Source organism: Alosa sapidissima, chromosome 10, assembly GCF_018492685.1.
Source record: "Alosa sapidissima isolate fAloSap1 chromosome 10, fAloSap1.pri, whole genome shotgun sequence".
Lineage (NCBI taxonomy): Eukaryota > Metazoa > Chordata > Actinopteri > Clupeiformes > Clupeidae > Alosa > Alosa sapidissima.
The window spans coordinates 12,181,306-12,197,236 of NC_055966.1; the positions used below are offsets into that span (position 1 = coordinate 12,181,306).

A 15,931-nucleotide genomic window follows, 5' to 3' on the forward strand; every position below is an offset into this window, starting at 1 on the left:
CACTGCAGTCTGGTGGTCGCTTTAGACTTAACTGAGTGTGTGTCGTGTGTGAGAGTGTGAGTGTGAGTGTGTGTGTGTGTGTGTGTTTGTGTCTGAGTGTGCGTGTGCATGTGCGTGAGTGTGCGTGGGCGTGTGTGTGTATGAGTGTGTGTGTCTGAGTGTGTGAGTGTGAGTGTGTGTGTGAGAGAGAGAGAGTGTGTATGTAACACACTGTAACTGTGCCCGGCCACTTCAACTTTAAACGGTAGGCTGGCGGACTGTGTAAAGTCAGCTCATTATTTACAGTAGTGTTTACCTCATACTTACACAGAGAGAGAGAGAAAGAGAGACTCTCTCACACACACACCACACACACACACACACACACACACAAACACACACACACACAGACACACCTCGCTTCGCTTCGCTTCACCGAGTCTCATTTCAATACAGCGGAGTTTCGCAGTAGTTCCTCTCGAGACTTGGTTGAATCCATTGGTCCTCTATCCTCATCGGTCCTCTCTCCTGCAAGTTTCCGTCGACTGATCTTCCCATACAGCGAGTCGGGTCTCAAACAGCGGAGTGTGCCTCTGCTCTGCCGTGCGTGTGTGTGTGTGTGTGTGTGTGTGTGTGTGTATGTGTGTCAGTGTAGGATGGGGGAGAGAGAGGGAGAGAGATACCCTATACTGTACAGAGCTTTTAATCAATTAAACATCAGTCCAATCCGGCTGTGGTTTACTCCCATACTGTATGTTTTTAGTCGCTTTCGAGTAGTATTAGTTTCTCCGCCAGCCGGGTGCTGTAGTTCTTTATCTTCCCCGCAGGGGGAGCACTGCAGTCTGGTGGTCGCTTTAGACTTAACTGAGTGTGTGTCGTGTGTGAGAGTGTGAGTGTGAGTGTGTGTGTGTGTGTGTGTGTGTGTGTGTCTGAGTGTGTGAGTGTGTGTGTGAGAGAGAGAGAGTGTGTATGTAACACACTGTAACTGTGCCCGGCCACTTCAACTTTAAATGGTAGGCTGGCGGACTGTGTAAAGTCAGCTCATTATTTACAGTAGTGTTTACCTCATACTTACACAGAGAGAGAGAGAGAGAGACTCTCTCTCACACACACACACACACAGGGGCGTAGCAAGCATGGGGGATGTGGGTAAAATATGAAATTAAACGCTCCCGTAAAGGGTTGGAACCTTACCTACCATAACGGACACACAGAAAGACACAAATAGGTATGTGGATTTGATTGAACGGTCATCCAGCCAATCACATCAAGTTAGCGTCAGTGAAGAACCAGAGCCGCTCTGATCAAATTCAAAGTGTGCATCTTTCAAGGCTGTAGGCCTACTGCTGGGTCTGCATTATAATGTCTGCAGTGAGCATATTTGAGGTAGAATTAAAATGATAATTGTTACCGCATTATGCTAATTTAGTAAACCAAAATTCACTGTCTGACTGACAGTTTTTTGTCACGAAAATGTAGAAATGCAGGGAGTCAAAGTGAAAGCGGGGGTGCGCGCACCAAGGCACTTGTTCTGCAGAAAGGCCCTTGGCATTATCTCTGTCTATGATCTGCAGCTTTTCTTAAACTTTGGGCCTCCTCGACAATTACTGGTCCACGTAGCCGCGAAATTAATTTATGCCCGGTGCTTCACATGTCTGATCATTTGCAGCAAGACTGAATGGTATGGAACCAAAGTTTCCCAATTAGAAATACTTATTTAGTTTGGTGTCATCAACTATAGAGACATAGCCCAGTCAGCACACATCTCCAAGACGCCTGGAAAAGATCTAAACAGCTTTCCATTTAGAATGTCTTATTTGATCTTATTTGATCTTATTGCAGCATTTCACTGTCAATGTGCGTCGTAGTTCTACATCTACTGATTTTACTTAAGCTGGCTATATGCAATACAATTGATTTATATTCCCTTTGCATATGTTTGGGTAGACTTCAAACATTTTTGAATTTGAGCTTACAGTTCTGTCATTATTCTGTGTCCTTTACATTTATTTAATAGGTATTGTAGTTAGGCATATTAATAGCCCAGTGATACCTAGAAATTAGGCTGTTGTCTGTTAGGCAATTTATTGTTTAGCAGTCAGAATTTCAAAAACTTTTCGGGAGAGAAACTCTCTCAGAACCTCTCTCAGAAAATTCCTCCAACGTCCCTGTAGGTAGTTATTTGGCAGAATTGTTTCACTTCCCTATCCCACGACAACCCCCACACTTTTAAAAAGCTTGATACGCATCTGCACACACACAAACACAAACACAAACTCACACACACCACATAAACTCTCTCACACACACACAAACACAAACTCACATTCAATGCTATGAATACTTGAATTTCCCCTGGGGATCAATAAAGTATCTATCTATCTATCTATCTATCTATCTATTTAAGCCACTTCGAAAGTTTGTTTAGATCCAGTGATTCTGCCGTCATGGAAACGCTACATCAGACTTCGGTAGGCTACTCTATTCATTGTTTACAGCGCTAAAGCAGAGGGTACATCCATGTTTGATCTGCCTGCTATGAGACACAGTTCTATGCCGAGAAGTTGAGCTTGCACACACTTACACACACACATACACACACACTTAGGCACGGCTGTGTTCTGGACATCACAGCGGCTGTAGTGTGTGTTGTGTGTTCGTTCGGGTGTGTGTTTCTGTGGGTGTGTGTTGTGCGTCTTCAGGTGTGCGTGACCATCACACAGCCTGCATCAGGGAACCTTCATTTGAGAGATTTAATACTGGCGTGCCAGAACTACGGAGCGGGATTAGTCCGCCACGGCCCAGCGCACCACCGGTACCGACAGCAGTGAATACCACCGGCTGAGCCGCTCCCCGATCCCCGCTCGGGCGGAGTGGACTAATTGGCCAGGGGAGAGGGAATCTGTGTGGTGATAAATCTCCCGCGCTGCCATCCCACGAGGATCCCAATTAGATGTGGAATGCTGAGACTCAACAAAGCTGCGTGAGGAGGTGGACAACAGAACACACACTCTCGACTAAACAGCAAACACTTTCTCCATTCCACTCTAAACACACTCTTACAACAACATGCACACTCATAACACAAAACACACTCTCACAACAACATACACACTACACACACGCACTCCTAACACACACTTAATTAACCAGCAAATACTCTCTCTGTCCTGCACAGAACACACTCTTGGAACAGCATACACACTCATAACACAAGACACACTCTCACAACAGCATACTTTGATATCACAAAACACATTCATAGAGCAAACACACTCTGTCCCGCTCAAAACACAGTCTCACAACAGCACACATACCTTATAAGGTGCTGAGGGGAGTGGTTAGGAGCTGGGACATTCAGAACTGAGATTTGCACTTCAGCACCAAGGACAGCAGCCTACACTGATACCAGAAGACAAGGATCTGGCCTTCTCTCTCTCCTTCACTCTCTCCCTGTCTCTTCCTCCCTTTCTCTCTCTCCAGCTCTCTCTCTCTATCTCTTCCTCCCTTTCTCTCTCTGTCTCTCTGTCTCTCTCTCTCTCTCTCTCTGTCTCTCTCAGTTGTAAGTTGTATGCAGGCCCACCCACTATTATCTTTCTCTGTGATCGATTATCTCTCCTGTTCAGGTAAGTGACATCCGAGCCATTCCAGTGTCCAGTTCAGAGGTGGATGTTCTCAGCATGCCCGTTGTGCGTGTCCAGTAACCGGAGAATGGCTCTTTCATGCCGTGGGCTGCATCTCCGGTTAGGTTTCACAGCTCCATTCACAGCGCATTCTGAGCTGTCAGCACCATTGCACCAGGAGATGCTTTTGCTTTCCCAGCCGTGATTGCGCTCACGTGGCTGAGTTAGACGTGTTTTTTTTACTGTTGTCTTTAAACTGTGTAAAGGTGCTTGCACACTGTCCAGACGATGTCCAACAAACCCCAACAGTCTAAAGTTGCCAAGACAATGTCCAATAAATCCCAACAGTCTAAAGTTGCCAAGACAACACCCAACAAACCCCAACAGTCTAAAGTTGCCAAGACAACGCCCAACAAACCCCAACAGTCTAAAGTTGCCAAGACATAGACCCAATATTCTATAAGTTGCCCAGACGATGCCCAACTAATCCCAACGCTGATGGTGCAGACTGACCCTACAGTGGGTGTTTGTTGGGGCGGTGCACTTAGTTTCCCTGTTGAGCACGGCCACCTCAGGGCATCGCGCCACATGCATGCAGTGATGCGCTGGACTGTCCTTTACATTCCAAACGCTCTGTGCAGTGAAGAGGAGAGGAGAGGAGAAGCATGAGACAGGAAAACATTTCGAACCCACACACAGGGCAGGCTCTACTTACACACAAACACACACACACACAGACAGAGATAGAGAGACACATGTGTAGAGAGAGAGAGAGACAGAGAAGCATATGGACACACACTCACACACACACACACACACTCATGCAGAGGCTGTTGAGGCTTGTGGTGGTGGATTGGATAGGGTGTCAGTGCTTAGTTTCTGGTTGCTCTTGTGTGTTTGCAGGATTGTCTCCATGGCCATATCAGGGCTGAGAGCCCCCCACACACCAACACACACACACACACACACCCACACCACCTCACACACACACACCACACACACACACCCCACACACTTAGCCCTCTCTGTCAGGCACTACACTGCTCCAGTAGCTACCGCTTCTGCCGCTACTCCCTTTGGTACCTGTCCCAGGTGAGACCAGACAGCTAAACCAGCCCCAAAGAAGCCTCAGCACACCTCCCCTGCCCTATCCGAGAGTAGCTCCAGGATACCATCCCAGGTGAGACCAGCCTCAGTGTACCTGTCGTGCCCAGGTAAGTGTTGTCCTTGACTATTTACCCATCAGACAGGTACTGTAGATGCTCAGATATCCAGCAGAGATGCAGAGTGGGTCTGTTAGTGCAGAAGACACAATAATGATGATAATGCTGATGATCTGTGTGTGCTGTGTAGTTTTATGTGTCTAAGTGTATGTGTATCTGTATCTCTGTGTGTGTGTGTGTGTGTGTGTGTGTGTGTGTGTGTGTGTGTGTGTGTAGATGTAGTCTGATGTGGTCAGACAGAGGGAAGACATCTGGCATGAGATTCACTCTGACCGGAGTCTGTGTCTCTGTGTCTCTGTTAGCTATCAAGTCTGCACCAGCTGACCAGTTTCTACTAGGGTGACCATGGCCATGTCTCTACTAGTTGACCAGTTTGTCATGGTGTTCATGCGGCTGGAATCGTTATGTGTATTTGGGTGACAAATTTGAACCCTTTGCGATTCTTTCCATTTTTGACCCAATCCAGATTCAATCAGACATGTCACCATGGTTGCAATTATGACATTAAAACGGCTATAGCTGAATCATTATGTTTGTGCTCAATCCGACTGTAGGTTAGGGCTACTCAATATCGTTCTTATCAGGTGTGATTGATAAAATTGGGAGGTCTGTTCTAACTGCCCAGTCTGTTCTAACTGACCAGTCTGCATTAGCTCTCTACTGTTAGCTGACCAGCTGCTCTGCTAACTGACCTCCTTTCTGCTGTTAGCTGAGTCTCTACTGACCAATGGCCACTTGCTCTCAGAGGCAACAGCGCCCTCTAGCGGCCATTAAGGGTCATCGTCACTTCAGCTATGGGGGATTCGTCACACCAGAGTAAGAGCCTTCACCAAAGACCAATTTAACCTACTACTACTACTGAATAAGGCTTCATCTGCTAACAAACACTGTTACTGAATAAGGCATCATCTGCTAACAAACACTGCTACTGAAAAATACTTTCATTTACTGAAAATAGCACTGCTACTGAAGACTAATTCACAACACTTTATCCTCATTAACTCACACTATTGTTGTGTGTGTGTGTGTGTGTGTGTACGTGTGTGTGTGCTCAGGAATGTGTCGATTCAGCAGTACTATGACCTGACCCCCACAAAGAGGAGCTTCCTTCGTGCCACGGATCAGCTGTAAGTGTGTGTGTGTGTGTTTGATGGGTGGGAGGGGGTTGTGTATGTGTGTGTGTGTGTGTGTGTGTGTTTGTGTGTGTGTTATTCACTATCTTGTGGTCTGGTTCCCCAGCATCCCCAAACCAACTGAAATCAACATGGCGTAAGTAACACTGTAGAGCATCAGGATATTCAGTGACTTGGACTGTAAACATTGACATGGACTGTGTGTGTGTTTTAACAGGGAGAGCATGATTAAGGTGGCAGTTCCTCGAGAACAGCCCTACCAGTCACACACCGCCCGCTACACCCTGTTCCCCGTCCCCAACACACACACATATGCACACACACACACCCCGCTCACACCTGCCACACCACCACACTGTGCTGTGCTCAGCAAGACAAAAGGCAAGACTCCAGCGTGTACAGTATATGTTTGGGTTTTTGTGAGTGTGTGTTTCTGTGTGTGAGTGTGAGTGTATGCTTACAGACTAAAGTCAAATCCTGTTTCAGGCTCTCCTTACCGTCATGAAATAGTGATGGTTCCCATGGCAACAGAAAGAAAAGGCTTGTGCTGGCCGAGGCAAGTCTTTAGAAAAGTGAGTAGATTCCTCCACATCTCTCTCTTACACACACACACACACACACACACACAGTACATGCTCGCCATACACATGCACGCCCCACACATACAGACACACACACGCACACAAACATACACACGTACACAGGACTTTCTTTTTTACCTCAACTTCTCCCTTTCTCCCTTCCTCCATCTTTCCCTCTCTATCCCATTCTCTCCCTCCCTCTCTCTCTCTCCCTCCCTCTCTCTCCCTCTCTTTCTCTATCCCTCTCTCTCAGCATACTCCTGAGTCTCCTGAGACAATGTGCCCAAACACACCTCAGCCCCACTGGAACAACTCCCACTATATAACCACATACCAGCAGCAGTTTACAGGTAACACACACACACACACATTAAAGTTGGCAGGTTGTAGTCCTCAGGCTTGAATGAAAACTACAGCTCCCACAGGCATCTGACCTCTGACCTCCTCAGGTAGTGTACCTGGTGGCCCTCTGAAACTGGACAGCCTCCCTGACAAGACAGTTGCTACGGGGATGGGAGAACTGAGGCCATATGCAGTGCAGATGGTGAGGCAGGATAAACATACACACGCATACACACACGCACGCACGCACGCACACGCGCACACACACACACACACACACACAGGCTGTTGATAAATACACACTAGTTGCACTAACACTGCTTATCAATACACACAAACACACACACACTTGTTGCTGTGGAAGGCTATTCCATCAATTTTAATCTTTGCAGATGTTATAACTTTATTGTCAATAACCAATGTGAACGTATTGGCTGAAGGCTCCTTCCCTTTGTTTGAATTTGTTAGTGTAAAAAAAGCATGATCCATTATTGTATTGAGACCAAATACCCACCCATAGCACCAGCACTGTAACTGTAGACTAGTCCACAACTATTATGAACAACATGTCAGCTAGTAGAAATCAGTAGTAGTATCAGAAGTCCCTGGACAGATGTGTTGCTAGCATGGTGACATGGTGTATTACCATCCTGCTGTGCAGATGGAGCCGCCCCCCTGGGTCCTAGTGCCCTCCATCCCACCGGCTGGACGCTCGGCACGTGTCCTCCAAGGGCGGAGATCTCTGGGAAGCCACGCTCCTCTCATCAGAGAACACGCCAGGGCTCCGCCTTCCACAGAGACTCTTCAGCCAATGAGCTCGAAGGACATGGACTGTACAGCCAATGAGGACATGGATGGGAAGGCCCTGCCCACCTCAAGAACCAATAGCAGGGGAAGACTGGAGCTGAGGGAGGGGCTAATCTCCGTATTAGCCACCTCCCACACAGACACACGTCCACACACACAACACACCCCCCCACACACACGCCCCCCAACACACAGACTGGGGCAGAACAGGGGGCCCCTGTCATGGTTGGATCTGCAGAACTCCTTCAGCAGAACTGAAGCCCACCTCCGGTTTCACCAGTCCAACCACTCTGAGCACGTTGACCTGCGCGAGAACAATTGCTCTGGACGCAAGCACACATTCTACGGTGTCAATGCATACTACCTCCACTGAAACAGAGCCGGGCCAAAGACTGACTGTTCCAAGCGCCTTGAGTTCCCCATGGGTTACATGCCTAGAACCTGGCAAAACTGTGTCACACATCACACACACACACACACACCACACACACACACACACACACACACAACACACACCACACACACACACACATACACACACACACACACACACACACATCTTGAAGTGTCTGCCATACTGGGTACTGACAGGCTTGACTCATCACCACTGCCTGTGGGAGAGAGAGAGTGTGAGTGTGTGTGTGTGCGTGTGTGTGTGTTTGTGTGTGTATGATTGTCTTGGGTGTGTGTATGTGTGCAACTCTGGATGTTTTTTGCATGGTGTGTGTATGTGTGTTTGTACGGTTCAAAAAAAGATTCTTTAGTTACCATTTAGTCCTGATTCCTGGTGCTGGAGGTGTTTAGGGATTCACCATTAGCCTGAAAATACATCCCCACAGAGAGAGTATTTCACTGGGCTTATCAAACAGGATTCTTCCTTATGGACTATGTAAGATTGCCAAACGCACATGGTTCTTCAAGAAAGTCCCTATGGTTAATGTTGTTATTCTGTTACATTTCATTTAGTCTTACAAATACTGGCATTGTATAATTTAGGCTATCAGACTTTACTTTATACTATTTTCTTAGTAGTAGTAGTACTTTATACTATAATTCCTATACTAAAACAGTGTGTATTGATGTCATTGTGGCTTTGGATGGAGGTATCTGCTAACAACTAAACACATAAACATTCAATAAACATAAACATAGACACATTAAATAAACATAAACACATATAAACATGAAATAAACATAAACATGCTCTGACAAAGGACACAAACCTCCTTTTCCCTCCTTACTCTAAACACACACGTTGTGTCCTCCCTGGGCTCATAGCACACAGTGTCCACTCGATGGCAGTGCAGGTTCACTATTCCCACAGCTGGATTGCCAACGACAGTCTTGACCATCCGCTAGTGTGGAATCAAATGATTGTCCATCTTTTAGTGTGGAATCAAATGATTGTCCATCCGCTATAGTGTGGAATCAAATGATTGTCCATATTTTAGTGTGTGTATGCATTTCTATAGTTACTATCCTGCTTTGTGGAGAAGTGGTGCACACCGCACATCCAAAATATGTTTTTACACTGTGTGTGTGTGTGATAGAGGGAGAAGGTATACACACTGTGTGTATGTGTGATATAGAGGGAGAAGGTCTGCACACTGTGTGTGTGTGTTATGAGAGAGAAGGTCTACACACTGTGTGTGTGTGTTATGAGAGAGAAGGTCTACACACTGTGTGTGAGCTCCAAAAATATACTTTATTTTAGGCTAAAAAGGTAATGTTTGGATCTCACAGGATCTTCATCAGGCAAATGAAACAGGGAAGAGATGGCCTATATCACATGACAATAGGCCTGCTAATCAGACACCTGCCTTAACCAGGCAGGGCGCACCCATAGGTGTTGAGGCAGGGCGCACCCATAGGTGTTGAGGCACCTGCTAATCAGACACCTGCCTTAACCAGACAGGGGGCACCCAGAGATGTTGAGACAGGGGGCACCCATGGGTGTTGAGAAAGGGGGCACCCATAGGGGACAATAGGCCTGCTAATCAGACACCTGCCTTAACCAGGCAGGGCGCACCCATAGGTGTTGAGGTAGGGCGCACCCATAGGTGTTGAGGCACCTGCTAATCAGACACCTGCCTTAACCAGACAGGGGACACCCAGAGATGTTGAGACAGGGGGCACCCATGGGTGTTGAGAAAGGGGGAACCCATAGGGGTTCAGGCAGGGGGCACCCATAGGGGTTCAGGAAGGGCGCACCCATAGGTGTTCAGGCAGGGGGCACCCATAGGTGTTGCAGACACAAGCTATTTTTCTGTCCCTTTTTGTTCTGTTCTTTCTGTATTGGATACTGTAATGATCATAGAAAACAATTCATATTATATCCCTCATATCACACACACAGTGTGCAGACCTTCTCCCTCTATATAGTTAATAACCTGACAAGAATGCTGATGATCATAAGCATTTGTTTTCTGTGACTATAAAGAGTTATTGTAAACGATCAACAACATGTGAAAACCTGTCCAGTGAATATGTTTAAAGCTGTGACTTGTGTGTGTGTGTGTGTGTGCGTGTGTGTGTGTGTGTGTGTGTGTGTGTGTGTGTGTGTGTGTGTGTGTAAACTTGTGAACATCCACAGATTCTCTGATGATATATTTTGCTCACACACACACACACACACACACACAGTGGAATGACTCCCGGATTCAGAGATAAGGGTATTTAATACCCAGGAATGCTCTCTCTAAAAATAGTCACTGCATTGCACACACACACACACACACACACACACATCTAGGGTGATGGTGATGAACCATATCTCAGCAGACTGTGGGGGAGAGTCCTGCCAATATGCTGAGAAATGAATCATGACACACAAATAGTAACACACCCTGCTCAACACAAATGAAAACACTAACCCACCCACACACACACACACACCCTGCTCAACACAAATGAAAACACCAACCCTATCACAAAGAGTCACACTTGACATACAGTTAAGAACAAAATTATTCATACCCCTAGTAAATATTGATTAAATGTTGATTTTCTCTTGACCAATATGTTTGTTCTGACTGAAAATGACACTGTCACATGCCAAACGGTTGTAAGACAGTGGTAGAAACATGGAATTTAAAAAAGACACATTTTCATCTTTTTTTTTTACATTTTTATGAAAAATGGCATGCCCATTTTTATTCATACACTTTCTAAATAAACAATGGGCACATCTTTATTTGCATTGTTCTTATCATACCTACCAAACCTCTCCATGGGTTCACAATGATTGTACACCGCACCTGTTCAGCATCAATCTGGGTTTTGAGGCAGGAACGATTAATTGCCATCACTCTGGCCTTGTGCTCACTTTTTTGATGGATTGAGGTCTGGAGTCTGGCTGGGCCACTCTAAAATGTTGATATTGTTCTCTGTTAACCATTTCTTGCCTTGTGTGGCTGTATGTTTTGGATCATTGTGTGGTTTAATGGTCCAATGCCACTTCTTGAGGCAGGTCTCTCGGCAGACTGCCTGATCTTTTCCTCCAGAATCTTAATGCAGTCCCTTGTTTTATTGTTATCATTGACTTTGAGAAGGTCACCTCATCATTGTGAAGGTCTACGATCATTGTGGAGACATGGAGAGGCTTAGTAGGTATTATAAGAAACATTTTAAGAGCTGTGAATGCAAATAAAGATGTTTTATCTGATGATTATCTGAAAAGGGTATGAATAATTTTGGACATGCCATTTTTTTAAAAATGTAAAATAAAAAGATGAAAAACTTCTTTTTTTGATTTCATGTTTCTACCACATTGTCTTACAAGCTTTATCCATGTGGCAGTGTCATTTTCAGTCAGAACAAACACATTAGTCAAGAGAAAATCAACATTAAATCAATATTTTCCAGGGGTAAATAACAACAAACACCAACAAATTCTAAAGTTTGCAGTTGTTGGTTACAGTCTTAAGGCTAAGCTACACCATGCGCGTAACTGAAGCGTTCCGTTAGCAACATGTAAAATCCATTTTAGAAGTCCATTGATTATAGTGGAAGCTCATGTACGCGCCGCTATCACGTCCGGTGTAGCTAGTTCCATTGATTATAGTGGAAGCTAACGTAAGCGCCGCTATCACGTCTGGTGTAGTTACTTCCATTGATTATAGTGGAAGCTAATTGTTGCAGCAGACCCAACGCTTCAGTTATGTGCCTGGTGTAGCTTCCCTGTTACAGTTACAGAATGTTTAGAAAAACAACTTCCAGCTCCACACTGAAAAAGACTGACTTTTGGCAGACATGAGCAGTATTTTAAATATGTATTTTAAATACGTTTTTTATTACTTTAGCATATTTTGTCATTTGTATTTTGCAATTTCATCACTCACTTAAATGTACTACCTATAACCATTGCAATAAGCTATGCTTATCATAGTCCGTGAGCCAAAGGCCAGAATTTTGGTGAACCTGGTTTTGTCGGTTAGTCGGTTTTGTCAGAAAGTTTTTTTTTCTTTGCTGTTTCTTATTGCCTAGGGGTTACTCCATAAAGATAGGGAGGGTACCCGATGATATCCCTTGGGCAACTCCCTATATTCAGCTCTAAAGCTGACCTAAGTAGTGATTTGTCCATAAAAATACTAATTTCATTACCCTTTTGGAAAGATTTTTCCCTTTTCTTGCAGTATTGCCACATTGTGACCAACGTAAGTGTTAGATACAACTTTTCTCTTTTACGATCCCCTCTGGACATGTCTGAAGTTGGAAAAAATGAAAAGAAAAGTCAACTGAAGGAGCACTTTTATGGCACCCTGTAGACAACTTCAAAGCATTATATCTGTCTTTTCTGTTTCATCATCCCCTTAGAACATTGAAATTAAATTAAAAAGTAACTAACTTCAGGAGCTTGAATTGTCAAATGTGTCAAGTCAAGACTAAAATGTGAAAATGATACAGATAAGATTCTGAGGGAGAACATTAGGACATGGACCCCATATGATGACCTTTGACCCCATGACCTTGAGTACCTAATAGCTGATGTTCATTCTCACTACAGGACAGTATTAAGACCACTTAATGTATTTGACATGAGGATGTATGCCAGGGATAACATCCGCCGAGGTATGCAGAAATAATGGAGGAGACGGATGCAAAGACCTCACTGATGCGAAAAGAGTTTTCTTTAGTTCTGTATATTGGGACACCTTACAGGATTACAGTTATTCTGTTTGTCCCCCATGTTGCCAGTCATTTAGGTAGGCAATAAAAAGACGCCTACCTGTTAAATTTGCCGTTCTACATTCATTGGTTACGGAAATGATGGTGGGTTGGTGGGTGAGTTTGCTGTTACAGTTGATTCTACTGTTGCAAAGTCTGCTTCGTGTCAGTTTAATCATCGATATGGGATGCTGATTACATTTTCTTTTACCAGATCTACTTCATAGGAGCCCTGATGTACATAATTAATAGCCCTCTGCCAGCCAATAAGAAAATAGTATTTCTTGTCTCTTGCGGATACGTTTTCAATAATATGCCTTGTAGTTTCTTTTTTTAAAAGTTGGTATACCATGATTAGTGTGTGGGTATTTTTGTATTTTCAAATTACTAATTACTTGTGTTTTAATTAAATACATTTTTCATATCAGTATTTTATATTTTATTTTGTTACATTTTATGAGCCAGTATTTGTAGTTTGTAACAAAATATATTTTGATGTATTTGTGCCCACCTCTGACTTTTGGTCATGTCAAACTCAAACAACTCCATCAAACAAACAAACTGATGGTGCACACTAACCCAGCTGATGGGTCACACTAACCCAGCTGATGGAGCACACTAACCCAGCTGATGCTGCACACTAACCCAGCTGATGGTGCACACTAACCCATAACCCAGCTGATGGTGCACACTAACCCAGCTGCACACTAACCCAGCTGATAGTGCACACTAACCCAACTGATGGTGCACACTAACCCATTACCCAGCTGATGGTGCACACTAACCCAGCTGATGGTGCACACTAACCCAGCTGATGGAGCACACTAACCCAGCTGATGGTGCACACTAACCCAGCTGATGGAGCACACTAACCCAGCTGCACACTAACCAAGCTGATGCTGCACACTAACCCAGCTGATGGTGCACACTAGCCCAGCTGCACACTAACCCAGCTGTCGGTGTTTGTTTGAGTTTGTTGAAGTTGGGACAGTGTGCAGGCACCTTAAAAACAAACAAGAAAACAAAAACAAACTCATCATGACACAAACATCATAGCACCATATGGACACAAATGTACCCCAAATAAACACACGCACACACACACACACACACACACACACACACACTCTACCACAGCAGGCCAAATGAAGAAGTGTGTGTGTACTGCTGACACACAGGACAGGAGTAAATGAAAGCAAGAGAGTGTATGTGTGTGTGTGTGTGTGTGTGCAGGTGTGTGTGTGTTTGGATCTCAGTTTTGTGATGAAGTAACTACATGGGTTCCTCCACTGCTCTGTTGTCATGGTTACATCAGGAAATACCAAAGTTACTCAATGCTGAGTGAGCTGCAGTTTATACAATGACACACACACACAGACACTCACATAAAAAATTAAATAAATATTAAACACACACACTTTGGAAAACACACTCTTATCACACATGCACTCATCTGGAACACATTGTGGACACACACACACACACACACACACACACACTCACACTCACATACACACACGCACACAAACACACTCCTCTGAAAAACACCCTCTCAACATTCACACACTGCTTCAAAACATGTATACTCACACACTCAGGATAGCACCTGCCTGTGTTCAATCATGTAGTCCACATCTGTGTGTGTGTTTGAGTGAGAGAGAGAGAGAGGGAGAGAGAGAGGGATGGAGAGAGAGTTCCATGAAAGTGAGACTTTGCTGCTGTGGAGGACGTCTGTCATTGTCAAAGGTAATTAGCATCCTTATTTAATCTTCTTAAAACACTTTCTCACGCTTTTAAAAATGGCAAATTAGCGGATGACAACAGTGTCAATATTTCCAAACATTTTGAAGGGGAAAATGTTTCATGTTACTTTAGGCTCAGCCGTGCTCGGTCAGGACAGACATGCGTCACAGAAAGGGGCGTTCCGTGTCAAATAGGTCCCACCCGTTTCTGCTCGACGATCTCGTGGCGCTTAGTTATGATTGGTTAGATCCACGGTCAATCTGCCTCGCCTCGCCCCCGTGTCAGTGTACTCGACAGAGGCAGCGGCGGCAGTAGCATCAGTGCCACTACCGGACTGTACTCACTTTGAGAAGTCACCTTCGCGCTCTACCGGGGACCCGCGCCCCACTTCTCTCCACCCTGAGCGCACGTTACCGTTTCAGTGTGACGCATAGTTTATAGATCTATCTCGCAGGACGATCTCTTTCGCAAGTTAGTGTGATTAACGATTTATCGCTGTTTGAATTTGCTCAGCGGGCGCAATGATGACATCTGTAGTGTGGGATGATCTTCATGTGGCTGCCGGGTAGTTGGAGAGTCCCGTTGTGAAGTAGCCTGCGCCAACAGCGCGTTCACCGAGTGGGCTCTCTCCTGAAGGACAGACGCAGGTCACTGCCGTCCTAATCGCCAGCGGGTTCGGTGCTCCGGGACTCTTTTTTTTTTTGTTCTGCAAGGAGGTAAGAGAAACACTTCTTCATGTGCACGTGTGTCATCTCGGATGTTTTTCATGCCGTGTGTGTTTTTGTTCAGACCGTGTGATCGCATGCCACGCGAGCCAAAAACTTGTTCATACTCGCGACTCATGCAAAGAGTGAATTATTCGAGCGGCTGGACTGAAGCAACTGCTGTGCCTGTGCGTCACGCGCTCTGACCGCCAACTCTGCCACTGAACTGTAAAACACAAGACCTTTCTAGTTTTGTAGTGTCGTAGCCTTCAGTTCCTGTGTCTGTATTGAAACCGTAAAGATGTTTAGATGAAATACGTGAGATTAAATGAATGGCGGTGAGATTAAATGCATTGTCATTACTCTGCGTGTCAAGTGTCAGCCGTTAAAAAATAACGAGGAGACATCGAGCCAGTACCGGTATTACCCCGGCGTCTACAGACGGCCGAGGAGCTGTCCGCTCAAGTCGCGCGGCGCATGAAACATGCAGGTGGAAATGAGGTAATGCGCGCGTGCAGACTGGCATTGTGTGACAGCAGCGGGGAGCGCGCGGCCCAGGTAACATCTACCTGCCACAGGTACGCGCTCTGGTCAGGCCTACTTCTCCGACTGCGCCATACGCGCAGCCTC

At 45.3% G+C, this 15,931-nt stretch overlaps 2 protein-coding genes across 3 annotated transcripts in view; both read left to right on the forward strand.

Moving 5' to 3' along the window:
- The first annotated feature begins 4,760 nt into the window (after nucleotides 1-4,760).
- Nucleotides 4,761-8,061, forward strand: LOC121720939 (uncharacterized protein C7orf31). The gene is made up of 9 exons (XM_042107438.1): nucleotides 4,761-4,782; nucleotides 5,535-5,641; nucleotides 5,881-5,952; nucleotides 6,065-6,094; nucleotides 6,176-6,339; nucleotides 6,445-6,530; nucleotides 6,793-6,889; nucleotides 6,989-7,083; nucleotides 7,543-8,061. The coding sequence occupies exons 2-9, from the start codon at nucleotides 5,553-5,555 to the stop codon at nucleotides 8,059-8,061; spliced, it is 1,152 nt and encodes a 383-aa protein (XP_041963372.1). The 5' UTR covers nucleotides 4,761-4,782; nucleotides 5,535-5,552.
- Nucleotides 8,062-14,924: 6,863 nt separating this feature from the next.
- Nucleotides 14,925-15,931, forward strand: part of osbpl3b (oxysterol binding protein-like 3b) — a 62,716-nt gene continuing 61,709 nt past the window's right edge. For both annotated transcript variants that reach the window (XM_042107251.1, XM_042107253.1), the window contains exon 1: nucleotides 14,925-15,313. The gene's annotated coding sequence lies outside the window, so the exon portion shown is untranslated. The remainder of the gene's footprint in view (nucleotides 15,314-15,931) is intronic.